At 58.4% G+C, this 14,517-nt stretch overlaps 5 protein-coding genes across 5 annotated transcripts; 3 read left to right on the forward strand and 2 right to left on the reverse strand.

The window, feature by feature from the left end:
* Positions 1-479: 479 nt before the first annotated feature.
* On the reverse strand, positions 480-2,559 carry BKCO1_12000130 (branchpoint-bridging protein; the record flags this gene model as incomplete). Its single annotated transcript, XM_020270623.1, has 5 exons — positions 480-1,388; positions 1,443-1,666; positions 1,845-2,062; positions 2,124-2,334; positions 2,394-2,559. 5 exons carry the CDS (start codon positions 2,557-2,559, stop codon positions 480-482), a joined length of 1,728 nt encoding a protein of 575 aa, XP_020132588.1.
* Positions 2,560-3,206: 647 nt separating this feature from the next.
* BKCO1_12000131 (glutathione s-transferase) lies at positions 3,207-4,077 on the forward strand (the record flags this gene model as incomplete). The annotated part of the gene is made up of 3 exons (XM_020270624.1): positions 3,207-3,292; positions 3,347-3,627; positions 3,680-4,077. The coding sequence occupies 3 exons, from the start codon at positions 3,207-3,209 to the stop codon at positions 4,075-4,077; spliced, it is 765 nt and encodes a 254-aa protein (XP_020132587.1).
* Positions 4,078-4,803: 726 nt separating this feature from the next.
* On the forward strand, positions 4,804-5,868 carry BKCO1_12000132 (uncharacterized protein; the record flags this gene model as incomplete). Its single annotated transcript, XM_020270625.1, has 1 exon — positions 4,804-5,868. The coding sequence occupies one exon, from the start codon at positions 4,804-4,806 to the stop codon at positions 5,866-5,868; it is 1,065 nt and encodes a 354-aa protein (XP_020132590.1).
* A 367-nt stretch (positions 5,869-6,235) lies between these two features.
* On the reverse strand, positions 6,236-7,138 carry BKCO1_12000133 (uncharacterized protein; the record flags this gene model as incomplete). The annotated part of the gene is made up of 1 exon (XM_020270626.1): positions 6,236-7,138. The coding sequence occupies one exon, from the start codon at positions 7,136-7,138 to the stop codon at positions 6,236-6,238; it is 903 nt and encodes a 300-aa protein (XP_020132589.1).
* A 1,237-nt stretch (positions 7,139-8,375) lies between these two features.
* Positions 8,376-11,577, forward strand: BKCO1_12000134 (peptidase family m28 family; the record flags this gene model as incomplete). The annotated part of the gene is made up of 2 exons (XM_020270627.1): positions 8,376-9,775; positions 9,867-11,577. The coding sequence occupies 2 exons, from the start codon at positions 8,376-8,378 to the stop codon at positions 11,575-11,577; spliced, it is 3,111 nt and encodes a 1,036-aa protein (XP_020132642.1).
* Positions 11,578-14,517: the final 2,940 nt, after the last annotated feature.

Below are 14,517 nucleotides of genomic sequence, written 5' to 3' on the forward strand. Positions count from 1 at the left end.
GAGCCGGGGTCCACCTTGCAGTCGGCACCATGTCTCTCGTCAACCTCTCCGCCTTCGTGATATGTCAGGAGCCATTGCGGCAGCCTTCTGTATGAAATAACAATAGAAGTCACATAAGAATTTTCTCAACATCGTGGACGCACAGTATGCAATTTTAGGCCGTCAGAAATAGACCACCCACCTGTGGGCTTTTAGGTAGGGTCCTCGCAGTTAGTTCAAGCAGTGAGAGAGTAAGTCCGAGGAGCGGGCCACGAGAGATCACACCTCAGAAAAATAAAGCCCCAAGAGTCCCTGTTCTGAAACCAAACCATCCACTCCTTACCCTTCGCTCCAGTGGAGACCCACTCCAGCGTATCGTAAAACACGTGAGAACTAGTCATTGAAGAAGCGAATGTCAGTAGCGAGAAACCTTTGCCCGATCCGATATTCCAATTTGAACTGAGTCCACTTGGTGTAGCTCAGTCGCCCAAGTCGAACATCTAGGCGCCTGGAGGAGGCGGCGGAGGCTGGTCGCTGGGAGGAGGCGGCGGCGGGGCGTCACCGGGAGGCGGCGGCGGCGGAGGGCTACCGGCACCCGGGAATCCAGACAGCATGGAGGGCATGCCAGGAGGAGCACCAAGGCCTGGGGGTGCACCCATGGGAGGCTGACCGTAACCCGCGCCCTGATCGTAACCACCAGGATAGCTGTAGCCCCACGGTTGACCGCCGGGGGGTGGCGGGGGAGCGCCGGCCGATCCCTGGTGCCACGGAGCAGCACCAGCACCAGCACCGGGAGCGGGAGGGGCGCCATAGCCACCTTGCCCATATCCACCATAGCTGTCGGATCCACCGCCACGGCCACCACCATTGGCCCACGGAGGAGGAGCAGAGCCGCTTCCACCGCGCTCGCGATCCTCACGAGGCTGGCGCCAAGGAGCGGCCGCACCAGTCGGGCCACGCTGCCAGGGCCTCACATCACGGTCGCCATCGCCGCCGCCGCCGCCACCACCGTAGCTATCGTTGTTGCCCTCGTAGGCACCGGGGCCGGCCTCGATGCGATGCTGGGGCGCACCACCGCCGAGCTCAGCCATGAGGGACTCGTACTCGCGATCCATGCCGTCCCCACCACCGATCTTACCGCTGGCTCCGGCACGGTCGCCGTTGCGCCAGCTAGCTCCGCGCTGGCGGTCAGGGCAATCACGAGCCATGTGGCCAGCGTTGCCGCAGACGCGGCAGATGATGTTGGCCGTGAAGTTGCGTTGTTCGGGGCAGTCGTACTTGCGGTGACCGATCTGACCGCAGTTCTGGCAAGCCTGGTTCTCATCGTCACGCAAGGTACCGTTGAGAGCGGCCAGCTCACGTAGCTGGTTACGCTTGAGCTCGTTCTGGCCTTCGGGGATGGAAGCAGCCTGAAATCTGTTAGCCGTTGTTTTGCGCTTAAACGAGTCTGGATCGTTACGTACCGTTTCGATGATGTTGTGGATGAGCTTCTTGGCCTTGTTGACCTTCTCCTCGGTATCGGCCATGATAAGACAGTGGAGATCCTCCTCCTGGTTGCTGGTGTGAGCGGCATCCGAGCGACCTTTGCCCTCCTTGACAGAGCCCTTGCCACGAATGGCAATCTTGGCGCCAGACTCGCCCTCCATCTTCTTCAGGGTGTTTCCACGGGGTCCGATAAGTAGTCCGACTGTTAGTAGAAAAAAAGGGCTAGTGTTAGTTAACGGGTTCTTTTCAAGATCGAGTAAGTGAGTGAGTTAAAAGGTGGTTAGTGAAGTGAGCAACACTGCGCATTACACGTAATGTCGCAGATTTAGAGAGAGAAGACGCAGATGTGCAGGTTAGAAATCGAGGGTTAGCAATCATACTGAAGTTAATCTCCGGGTAGTCATTGACCGGGACGTAGACCTTCTCTTGGGTCTTGGTGGGGCGCCTGTAGTCAGAAGGAGGATGGTAGTTAGGGATGACTTTCATCGCCTTCTCAATAAGCTTGTGGCGCTCATCCTCCAACTTCTTGCGGTAACGGTACTCGCGAGTGTTGACACGGCGACCAAAGTTGTCGTACTGCGGCGGAGGCGAGGGGGACCTAGATCTAATCAATATTCACCGCGGGACAATACAGCCAAGGGGAGGGGGTGTTCGCTCACCTATCACCGTCAGCCGGGACCACGTCGTTGATCCTCAGCTTCTGGCTGATTTCCTCAATACGCAAGTGCAGGGTGTAGGCCTCGAGCTGCTCGGCCGTCATGTGGGCGGTAATGGCGGTGGTGAGACCCATCAGGCCAGCGGCCTTGTTGTCGGAGGCATCGCCCCAGCGGTTGCGCTTCTTGCGCTTGCGCGTGCCATCAGGGTTGAGTTCTGCAGACGGTGTGAGCAGGTCTTGCTTGCTGGACATGGTTTCGGGGAGCGGCACTTACCACGAACGGGGCTGCGGCCGCGCTTCAGGTCAGAAAGACCGGTCGCGGGAGCAGAGGGGTCGTAGCCATCTCTGTCTTCCGAAGGCGTCGTTTCGCCGCCAAACCTGCGACGATTGCCGAGCGGGATGTTGTTCGAGCCGGTGATGCCCTGGTTGCGCCACGACATGCTTGCGAGTGGGCGCGCGATGGAGTTGGCGGGACGGGCGCGAAATGTTGGAGGTGAGAGAGGTGGGTGTGAGAGGAGGGCGAGCTGTTCGTGCTGGCGCGGCGGCGACTTTCTAGTCTCTTGGCGTGCAGGAGCCGACTTTGGACCAGGCAGCCGTCCGCTGACTCATCCGTGCGGGCAGGCGCGCCCGCGTGCCCCAGACCAGAGCTGGCCGGACCTGACTACGACTGCAGTCCGTTCCCCGTCCGTTGCGTGCGGCGACCTGAAGATCCGTCTCACCTGCGCACGACTACACCTGCGAGCCGGCAAATTCGTGCACAAACCCAGATGGTGGTGTCGACAGCCCCCACGATTCATGCCACGAGTGGTGCCACTGAGCGCGACGCGAATTCCGATGCTGATACCTAGTCTTGCCGCAGCCGCCGAAAGCCTTGCGGTGCTGCGCTGCATCATGTAGAGACAGACGCCCCAACCTTCGCAGTGGCATGACGTAGCAGCGGCTGCTATTTCTAAGCACCCCGCCGCACGCCGTAGCCTGCCCCTCACTCCACTCGTGAACGCCGCGCGGATCCACGTATAAAGCCGTAGCTGTCAGCGCTCAATCGCCGTGCCCTCGCCCCATCCTGTCCCCCACATCAGCATCCACAATGGCCGCTCAAACCCCCGACATCACCCTGTACACCACCCAGACGCCCAACGGCATCAAGGTGTCAATTACTCTGGAAGAGCTTGGGTACGGTGTTCCCGGCTGAGATGTGCTACCGCCGTCCGACTGACGCCCGATAAGCCTTCCCTACAAGGTCCAGAAGGTCGACATCAGCAAGAACACGCAGAAGGAGCCCTGGTTCCTCGCCATCAATCCCAATGGCCGCATCCCCGCCTTGACCGACACCTACACTGATGGCAAGAGCATTCGCCTGTTCGAGTCCGGCTCCATCATGCAGTACCTCGTCTCGCGCTACGACACGGAGCACAAAATCTCTTATCCCCACGGCTCGCGCGAGTCCTACGAGGTCAACAACTGGCTGTTCTTCCAGAACGCTGGTCTTGGTCCCATGCAGGGCCAGGGTAAGTGCTTCCAAACAACGACCCCGTCGGTTCGGTTCTGAATTGCTCCCAGCAAATCACTTCACCCGCTACGCGCCTGATATTTTTGAGTATGGCATCACGCGCTACCAGAATGAGACGCGTCGCCTCTACGGTGTTCTGGACAAGCACCTGGCCGAGACCGGGAACCAGTACATCGTCGGCGACAAGTGCACCATCGCGGATATTGCCCACTACGGATGGATTGCTGCCGCCGGCTGGGCTGGTGTGGAGATCGACGAGTTCCCAAAGCTGAAGGCCTGGGAAGAGCGTATGGAGGCGCGTCCAGGCGTCGACAAGGGCAGGCACGTGCCTGACCCGCATACCATCAAGGAGCTGCTGAAGGACAAGTCCAAGATGGAGCAGCACGCCGCCGAGTCGAGGAAATGGGTGCAGGCCGGCATGAAGGCGGATGCTGACAAACTGAAGTGAGCGTATCGTGCAATTATATAGACTCGTCGCGCTGTATTTACCAAGCAAATACTTGTTTGTCGAGCAATGCAGTCTCACTATGAAATGTGAGATTATAGCCCACTGTCCATGAAGCTCTTGCCTTGCATGTGCATGTCTATCCGCTTTAAGCTACAGACTTCATTGTCTCTGCGTGTCTTTTGTGCCAACTAGGCCATATAGTATGGCTGTTGAGTTTGGCTTACTTAGCCCGGTAGAGAGACTTGTAGATTCAGAAGGACGGGAATAGTGACACAGCTGGTTGCAGAAGAATTTCTGCTGTCTGTGTGAGTGAGCGCAGATCTTCTAGAACTCATCGTGGCGAGTATCAGGCTCGCAATGCTAAATGGGGGAAGGACAAGTCTGAAAGAGTGAACCAACGACACGCTGATCCCAAAATGAATGTGCTGTCAAGTAGGCCAATCCGGAGGTGAAGCATCTGTCCGGACCATAAAGGGAAAGTCCTCGTTCCCGCGCCTATGGGAGCAACCATGTGACTTGTAGGGTCCATGATAAAATGCAACTCTTACGCCGGCCAGCAACCAATCCTCTACAACATTCAGTCACCTCACCGGCCATCTTCTGTCTTCCCCCTTCCACGCTTCTGCGCAAGCTTCTCTCACTGCTTCACCGTCGGCTGCGCTCACTCCAACACTGCGCCGCCGAAGATCTTGCTGCGCCGCAGACCATCGCCGCCGTCACGCCAACATGATGTTCTCTGTTGAGTCCATGGAGCCGACCGAGTCGGTCGCCCATGTCCACACCTTCGCCGACCTGGCAACCCTCCCAGACGAGGAGCGTCTTGCTCTGGGCTCTCTCAAGCATGTCGTCCAGCTCAAGAGCTCGGCTCCGGACACCTTCGAGTACATTATGCCAGCCAACGTTTTCAAAGCCTTCTCGCCCGAGGCATTCAAGCAGGCTTTCCAGATCCCCGGTGAGACGGAGGGGGGTCGTCGCTCCGTGCTCATCCTGCCGCACAGCGGAATTGATCCTGACGCTCTCCAGTACATCTGCGATTGGATGGTCACGGCCTGCAACCAGGCGATCCCCTCCCGTCTGCAGGTCCAGGGCAACTTCTTCGCCTGGATTGAGCTGCTGAAGGCCTCGATGCTCCTTCAGGTCCAGGCGGCCCAGGTCACCATCTGGTGGAAGCTGGCCAACTTCATCACCAAGGAGCCGCTCGAGTGGCAGCACATGGAGACCATCATGACCAACTTTTCCGTGGACAGCAAGATCGTCAAGCACCTCATCCACAACGTGAGCTACCGCCGCAACGCAGGCGACATCACCGCCAGCTGCGAGTTCTTCATCAACCACGACGAGTTCGTCAAGAACCTGGTCAACGAAGTTGCCCAGCAGCAGCAGCAGAGCGCCATGGCATCGGCCAACGCCCACGACTTCGCCCACTGGAACCAGGGCAATGCCGCCTTCCGTCGCCAGCGCTTCGAGGAAGAGCAGCACCAGCACCAGAACGGGAACCAGCAGCGTGAGCAGCCGTTCCTCCAACGCCATGCGTACCAGCACATCGACGATAACAACAACAACATCAACAACCGCCGTCACTTTGGCAAGGGCAGGGGCAACGGCCACCACCGTAAGAATGTCAACGGTGCTGGTGGCCCCCAGAGGCGCGAGCACGACATGGAAGGCTGGGCCCGTCGCACGGCCGCTGCCGCTGCCTGGGACGACTCTCCGGCTGCTCACCAGGGTGGCGCCTACGACGCCCGCGCTCTGAAGCCGGGTGAGGCCACCGCTGGCGGTCTCATCGCCTGAACTCGACAGTCATTGTCGCGGACGCGGGGCGCTCTCGCACTCGACGCCTCTTCTTGCTCGGTCGACTGGGTAAGCTTGTGACCAAATCCTCTTGTGGACCAGAATGTTCTTTTCTTTACTCGAGGCTCGTTGAGTTCTCTTGGCGAGGGTCTTTCGATATGGGAATGAGATACCCACTGCTTTCCTGGAGGGTCATTGGGCTTTCTTAGACAAGCTCTGCAGGACATACACCGGCAGAGAGGTCAATAATACCAAAAGCACTGCCTGTAGCAGTTTCAATTATTTCGTCCCTCTTGGTGAAACTCTGCTCTGAGCACACTTCCAAAGTCTGCTCGACAGCTTGCCACAACCCCCCTTGTCCCCTCATTCACTTCAACGTGACATAACACCTCGTCAGCGTCTGCGTCGACTCCCCAAACGGCCTCCTCACCGACCCATCCCCCTCTTCCACCACCACCTCCCCCGTCCTCACCTCCGACACCGCCTCCCCCCCGAACGGCGGCGGCGGATGCGTCCACACCTTCGCGACGGCATCGTTAAACGCCTCGATCTGTATGCCGCGGAACCCCATCGCCGCCGCCCAGCGCATCAGCCAGTGCGCCAGCCCCTTCATCAGCCCGCGGCCCTCGTAGTCCCTGCGCGTGCTCGTCGCGTTGCGGAACAGCACCTGCAGCGGCGCCGTCGCCCGCCAGCTGGCGGGGTCGCGCGCGTCGTTTGCGATCAGCCGCGCGAAGCCCTCGCCGTACGCGGGCAGGACGGGCGCGAGGGGCGCCAGGCGCGCCGGGTCGAGCGGGTGGATGCTGTCGTAGCTCAGCGCGATGGAGACGAGCGGGAAGTCCATGGCGTCGAGCAGCGCCGAGGCCGACAGGGTGGCCGGGTCCGCGTGGATGTCCCAGTACAGCTTGCCGCCGCCGCCGCCGCCGCCGTCGGCGGTGGTGGTTGATGGTGATGAAGACTCGGGCCGCTTGGGCTTGTACTCTTTGTCGAAGACGCCGAAGGAGAAGCCCGACTCGATCTGGTGGTCGACGAGGTACCGCGCGTGCTCGTAGAGGGCGAGGCAGCGCCTGACGGCTTCGGTACCCTTGTAGTTGGAGCTCCACAGGGGCCCGTAGAAGATGTTGGTGTGGCAGAGGATGGCGAGGGCCCAGTCGCTGTGCTCCGGGCCGAGGTTGCGGATCTCGTAGCGGGAAGGGAGATCGGCTGGCATGGTTTTGGTCATGGTGTTGATCACGGTGCTGTCGGTCACGGTGCTCGTCATGGTGCTCGTCATATTGGCGAGAATAGAATTCAGTTATTCTTGTTCTTGGAGGATTGGTAGTTGATGCCGTCTTCCAACATGGTATGTATGTATGTATTTTGGTTTACGGAAGAGTTCTTATATCTGGGCGGGGGGGGCTAGTGCTGACGTGAGGCTTCCCCAGAGACAAAGATGTCGCTTCGCGGCAGTCGACTGCCGCTGCTTACGACAGTCTTAGACATGGGGTAGGGGGCGAGATGGGATTGAGTGGTGAGGTGCGGGGATGTGGATAAACGGAAGTTCTCACAATTTTCGACGGGTTGAGTAAGATGGCCGCGAAGTCAAGACAGCATTGCTGCCAGCGTAAGCGCCATGCCCGCGAGGTGGTCTCAAGATGGAGGTGATAAGTAGATGCGTGGCGGCAGAAATCTTGGGTGACGCGGTGCTGTGCAGTTCATCTATCTCTGGCCGAGCTAGAGCTCGTGTGACAGCAGGACGCGCAGCACTGGCGTCGGCGCCCGATGCAGAGAGGCGGCTTGCGGGCGGCTTGCGGGCGGCTGTCGCGCTGGCACAGTCGAGAGAGGGTCGTCGGGCGATTGGGTGTCAAGCGTAGTTGGCGGGTTGAAGAGTCCTCGGGCGTCCTCGACGTCTGTTCCCGCTAGTCCGGATCGGATCTGCAGGCCCTGCCGGTCGTGGCTTCCGGGCTTGGCCCGCACCGGGATGGCCCGGTTTTTTTTTGTCGGCGCAGCTGCACGGCGAGGGAGCAGAGGTTTGGACGAGACGCGGATTGGCAGCTCGGCGTCGGAGAACAGGCGGTGGCAGGCGGTGGCAGGCGTTGGCAGGCGTCGCAATACGGGCCCTCTCTCAGCCCCAGAGCCCCGCTGGCTGCTGCATGCCATGATGGAGCCGCGGCCGAGTCAGGCGACGGCGCTCCTGGATTTTTCTAGACGGGGACCCTGGTGATTGGAGGCCACGTAGGGCCGTGGCACGAGACACAGCCTCTGGCCGTGGTGTGCAAAGCGGGAGTGGAGCGGCGATAAAACGCCGGCGGGCCAGCGCCCGGCCTGTGCTTGGCATGCTTGATGGCAACGGCCTGTGTGGCCTGCGCTAGCGGACCCCGCGACCGCCCGCCCTGCCTATCAACACAACCTCCTCCAGCCTCACGCTCGCTCCCAAGACAACCACACCGCAATTTCCGCGCCACTGCCGTCGCTTCAAAAGCTGCTGGCCAGCCGCATGCGCTGCCTCCTCCCGCCTTGACTCCGCGCCGATGGCTCGCCGACTCGGGAACCCGTTTGCCTTCACCCCGGCCCCCGTGACTTTCTTTGTTTGCGTCATCTATCTGGCCGTCGTCGCCTCGCTGCTCGTCGTCCACCATGTCGTCCCGCCCGCGCCCAAGTCCCAGACCCCCGCCCGCGGCATCAACCTGACCGAGTCGTGGAGGGATCTGCAGTATCTGTCCGCCGGCCACCACCCCTACAACTCGCACCGCAACGACGACGTCCGCAACTGGCTGCTGATCCGCATCGAGGAGATCCTGGCCCGCAATGCCATCAGCTACTCCACCAAGGGCTTCCACGCCGCCAAGGCCTCGCCCGTCGTCCTCTACAACGACATGGTCTCGAACGTCACTTTTTCCAGCTCCAACACGAGCGTCTACTTCGAGGGCACCAACGTCATGGTCTACATCCGTGGCTCCGAGGACGTCCCCGACGACGTCGAGAGCTCCGGTGTTGGTGGCGTGCTTGTGAATGCTCACTACGACAGCGTTTCCACCGGCTTTGGCGCCACCGACGATGGCGTTGGCGTCGTCACCGTTCTGCAGCTGATTTCCTACTTCACCACCAAGGGAAACCAGCCAAAAAAGGGCATCGTTGCGCTTCTCAACAACGGCGAGGAGGACTGGCTGAACGGCGCCAAAGCCTTCACCGAGCACCCCCTGTCTTTCTTCCCCCACACTTTCCTGAATCTTGAAGGTGCTGGTGCCGGAGGCCGCGCCACTCTTTTCCGCAGCACCGACACCCAAGTCACCCGCTTCTACAAAAAGGCCAAGAACCCTTTCGGGAGCGTCATTTCCGCCGATGGCTTCAAGAGGGGCCTGATCCGGAGTGGCACCGATTACTCCATCTTCACTGCAGACATGAACATGCGCGGTCTTGATGTTGCCTTCATGGAACCCCGCGCTCAGTATCACACTGTCGAGGATGCCGCCAGGGACACCTCTCCTGATTCCGTGTGGCACATGCTGTCTGCCGCGCTTGAGACGATGAAAGCTCTCACCTCTTACACCGGAACTGAATTCGAAGGCGGGCCAGACGGCACCGGCAAGGGGACCAACGGCGTCTGGTTCGATCTCTTTGGCGAGGTCCTTGCCATATTCGAATTGCACACCCTCTTCGCCTTCTCTGTGACATTACTTGTCGTCACCCCTCTGGTCTTTATCGGACTTACCGCCATCTTGGTCAGCGTTGACAAGTGGTACCTTTTCGCGAGGAAGAAGTATCTTCATTCGTCGGATGACGACGACGCGTACCCGCTTTACGGCTGGCGAGGCTTCTTCCGCTTTCCAATTGCATTTGTTTTCGCGACGGCTGCCGTCATTGGCCTGGCCTACCTAATTACGAAAGTTAATCCTAATATAGTGTACAGTAGCGAATATTCTGTCTGGAGGTATGCTCATCTCTCGTCTCAGATTCATTCGATCCTCTCCAGTCCCTCTCGTCTATCGACCCCCCTTGTGTGCTTCACTGACGAGTTTCAGCATGATGCTCTCTGCGTTCTTCTGCATTTCTTGGTTTATTCTCCGTGGCGGGGCTGCCATGCGTCCGTCGGCACTTACCCGCATCTATGGACTACTTTGGATCTACGCCGGCGCTTTCGTACTCCTGGTTCTTGCAACGGTTGCCGAGAACAATTTCCACTTGGCCGGCATTTACTTCATTGTAATTTACTTTGCTTCGGCCTTCTTCGCTCTACTAATTTCCTACCTGGAGCTCTTCGCACTGCCGAAGAAGAAGACCTATGTCCAGTATGTTGTAGAAACATCCGACAGCCCCGGAAGCCGTACTCCAGGAAGCATCAGGACCTCTCTTACGCCCATCAGTAGTCGACCGCTCACGGCTGCTACTGCCGTAGCAGACCCGTCATCCCATCACAAGATCAGAGACGATCGCCGGAACAGCAACGAAGACGACGATGCGACGGAGACGACATCTCTTCTGCGCAGTGAGCAAAACCCCCGCACTTTCAGCCGCGGTTACGGTGGCAGCAGGCATGGCAGCAGGCGTGCTTCCCTTGACGCACGATCCGTCCTCTCCGTCTCGACGAACCGGCGACGCTTCCTCCACCCCGAACCCACCTTTCCCGGGGAGCAAGCTTGGAGTAGCAGGCTGCCCCGCTGGACCTGGTTACTGCAGCTGCTTCTGCTAGTGCCCATCAACGTCATTCTTGTCGGACAAGTCGGCCTTCTCATCACTAGCGCTCTTCACCAAACGTTAGCAGATGGCTCTTCGGCGCTGACAGTGTACCTTCTCATCGCCGTCTTTGGTGTTCTCCTCCTTGTCCCCGTTCTCCCATTCCTCCACCGCTTCTCGGTCCGCATCCCCACCTTCCTCTTCCTTGTCTTCGTCGGAACCCTTATCTACAATCTCGTTGCCTTCCCCTTCAGCCCGGCAAACAAGCTCAAGGTCTATTTTATTCAACGCGTTGACCTCGACACGGGTATGAACGAAGCCTCACTCACCGGCCTCGACGGCTTTGTTCAACCCATCATCGCACAGCTGCCCTCAGCCGCCGGTCAGCAGATTGAATGCGGCCCACCCGATACCGCGAGCCGCGCCGGCCTCATCAAATGCTCCTGGAACGGTCTCACTCCGCTCGTGGTGCCGCGCGATGACCATTCCAAGCACCCAGTGCCGCCCGGTAACGACCTCAAATACCTTTCCAGCTGGGTGCAATTCAACGCCAGTCGCACAAGGCTCGATGAGGATGACGAATCGGTCATGGTTGACTCGACAACAATGCCAAATACGGCGACCATCGACGTCGTCGGGCGCAACACGCGCTCCTGTCGCCTCTTCTTCGACCCGCCTGTCACTGACCTGCGCGTGCGCAACGCTGGCGAAAACCAGAGCAGCCGCTACCCGCGAACCGGCCCCACGGGCGCCAACGAGCTGCGGCTCTGGAGCCGCGAGTGGGAGCAACCCTTCACCGTCGATGTTGGCTGGGACGCCAGCGACGGGCAGGAGGGCAGCCACTGCGGTCGCAGGCGGTGCCGGAGTCACAGCGGCGATGACGAGAGCGGTGATAGGTTCAGAGGATTGGACGGCAAGGCGCAGTGCATCTGGAGCGATGCAAATGAGAAGGGGATGATCCCCGCACTGGATGAGCTCATGGCGAATATACCCAGATGGGCGATCGTGAGTAAGTTGGCAGATGGGTTGGTTGAGGGCACGAAGAGATTCGCGCTTTGAGAAGTCTGCCCCGAGGCAACGAAGGGACGAATGGAAACGACGTACGGAATGTGACGAACACAAGGGTAATACGGATGGGTAAAAGAAATGATAAAGAAGAAAGGTAAAAACGTGCATGGGATAGGGGATAACGGGATCGGAGATGGAGGATGGGTGGCAGGGCTTGACTTCTGTTTTCTTCTTTTCCTTTTCTCCTCCTGTTGATTCTCCCGTGCTATTCCACTTCGCTTCAGTTGGGTTGCTGAACCCATTGTTCGACAAGTTTCTCTCTTGTTCGTGTATTTTTGTCAGTATCTTCGCAGTTCATGTTTGAGAGGCGTTCATACCTGGTCTTTTCGCGGCGGCGGCTGTTTTACATATCTTCTCCTTCTTATTCCTTTCCGTCCCCCTTGCCGAGGACTTTCTCGGCCTTTTGAACGAGATGGATTACGTGTATCATTGGAATTGGGATGAATATACTGCTTTACACGCGCTTGCTACATGTGCACGTGCGTCCTTGGAGTGGGTGGAGTTGACTTGGCGCACCATCAATGAGCAAGCCATATCTCATTGCTATTCAGCCCAAGATTCAAGGGTACACCTGCTATGTATACGCGTGGTTCGATCATCCCTTGACGGCCAAGGCGGTGACTTGTGCATTGATGTCTTGAGAATCAACGCTACCCCAAGACATGCAGCGCCAAAACTGAACAGCTGAAGCATCACAAGAGCAACCGGTACGACGGAAGAAGCAGGGTTGCACAAGTCATATCGGCTGCCCAGGATTAGATGAAGGTGAGACAGCAGTGAGCGAGTAAGCAGCAGAGCGGCGGGCAAACGGCCGCGCTTAGTCTTTCCTCCACTTATTTCCTTTCGTCCCGTGAGCAAAGAGGGTCTTTCTCCGCATTTCGAGTCTCGTGCTCCCTCGGCTCGCACAAGAACAGAGAAGATGACTAGCCTTTCCGCCCCCCTCCTTGCTTCATTGTCCAAGCGGCCCCCGCCTTATCATGCACGCACCCGTCCAGACGGTTATCGCGAGGGCCAACGATTGGAAACCGACCGAAAGCCACCCAAATCGCGTGACCGATTCTCCATGCGGGCTGCCGCTCCTTTCCCGTGAAACAAGCAAAAAAACATCTCACACATGCGCGTTGCGCAACCCACACACGCATATATTCCCGCAAAAAGCCACTCATCCACCCTCCTTTCTCACCCATATCGCGCATGCGTGTGACACGCCCCCCCACCCACAGCGTCGAAAATAAGCCCCCCCGCCCCATCCTACGACTGCAACCTATTGGACGCTTCACTCCTCCCGCCCTTCAGACGAACGAGCATGTGTCGGTGCTTACCGTCCCGCCCTCTGTCGCGCCGGGAGAGGCGTATTTCTTCTGCACGAAACAGTGTATGTGCGAGGTGGGGGAGGAGGGGGGGGCCGCACCACCAACCGCAAGCCCTATGCCACCCGAGGCCGGGAAACACACACACTCACTCACTCACAAACACGGGGCGTTCCTACCGCGCCTTGCGGAGCGCATGTCTTGTGTCACCCTACAGCGCCACTTCCGGTCCCTCAGCACTAAAAAAATAAAAAATAAAACCCAATGTCAAGCAACAACATCCGGGGCGTTCTTGCATGTGCTTACCATCATGCCCAAATGCGCAAGAAGAAAAAGCAAAAAGAGAGAGAGAGAGAGAGAGAGGAGACTAGAGTCCGCCGCTTAAGCGCCGCCCGCACACCATCATCAGTCAGGCCGGGCTGTCGGGATGAAGTCTTACTGGCCCACCGCCGTCCATCGTCCGTCCTCCTTCACCACCTTCGCCTACCGATTTATCCCTTCTGCCCCGCTGCGGCTCCCACAGCCTTACCTGTGTGCTTTTGCATCTAGGCAACCAACCACCCACTTACTTCCTCCTCACTCCCCCCCTGTCCCCTCGCGTCAGCGATGACAATGCGCACATGCGTATGAAATGCAAGTCGTGGAGCCGGGTCATTTCTGCAATGGTCGCCCTGCTTGCTACCGCTACCGCCACTGCCCTGATCTACTTCCACACAGACGCACACCCACATCTCCCTTGACCGGTAGGTAGAAGGAAGTGAGGGGGGGGGCGGCGGCGACACAGACGTCGCTAAGAGGCCGCCGGAAAGGAAGGAGGCTGCTGCAATGCGATGCGATGCAACCAAACCATGGCGGCGGCGAAAGGAGTAATCACAGCCTAGAAATCGTTCGTGCACATTTTGCCCGGTCTGGGCCTTCCTCCCGCCCCCCCTCCCCCCCACAAGGCTGGCAAGTCACCTAGGATACTCGACAGTGCTCAGCCTTGGAAGAAGCGGGAAGGGACGGGGGTGGAGAGAGAGAGAGAGAGAGAGAGAGACAGTATCGTAGCTCAATTTTGCCTTGCTCGTGAACCATTGCGCTTGGTCTGCGCAGCCTCCTCCTTTCCAACCCGCGGCAGAGTGGGAACATGAGGAAAGAAGTACGCCTAAAGAATATAATCGTACTGCCGGATGGACACTGCAATCCAACTTTTGCATTTTGGACTTGAACGAACGTACAAACAGATTCTTTGCGCGCCCTAGCGAGGGGAGAAACTTGGGGGTGGGGGAATAGTGCACTTTGCAACAAGGAGTCAAGCATACCGAAAACGAAGTAGGTGAAACCCCCGCAGTGGTCAAAGAAGAAAAGTGGAAAAAATAGACTTCTTGCACAACAGAAAAGCCCGAGCCCTGCTTTCATTGATGGAGAGGTACCGTGCAGCCGAGGATCATAGCATATGTAAGGATCTCTCTTTGTATGTATGGACCGAGAGCAGAGGAAGGAAAGGTTTCCGCATCAGATCGTGGCTCATCAATAAGACCTTGATTCTCCTGAGATATGACGGAGAACGAGTGCGCAAAAAAAATAATGGCTTGGAGATTCGTAAAGAACAAGCCTGTGACCGAGAAATGACAGTCGCAAA

Source organism: Diplodia corticola (genome assembly GCF_001883845.1).
Source record: "Diplodia corticola strain CBS 112549 chromosome Unknown scaffold12, whole genome shotgun sequence".
NCBI lineage: Eukaryota > Fungi > Ascomycota > Dothideomycetes > Botryosphaeriales > Botryosphaeriaceae > Diplodia > Diplodia corticola.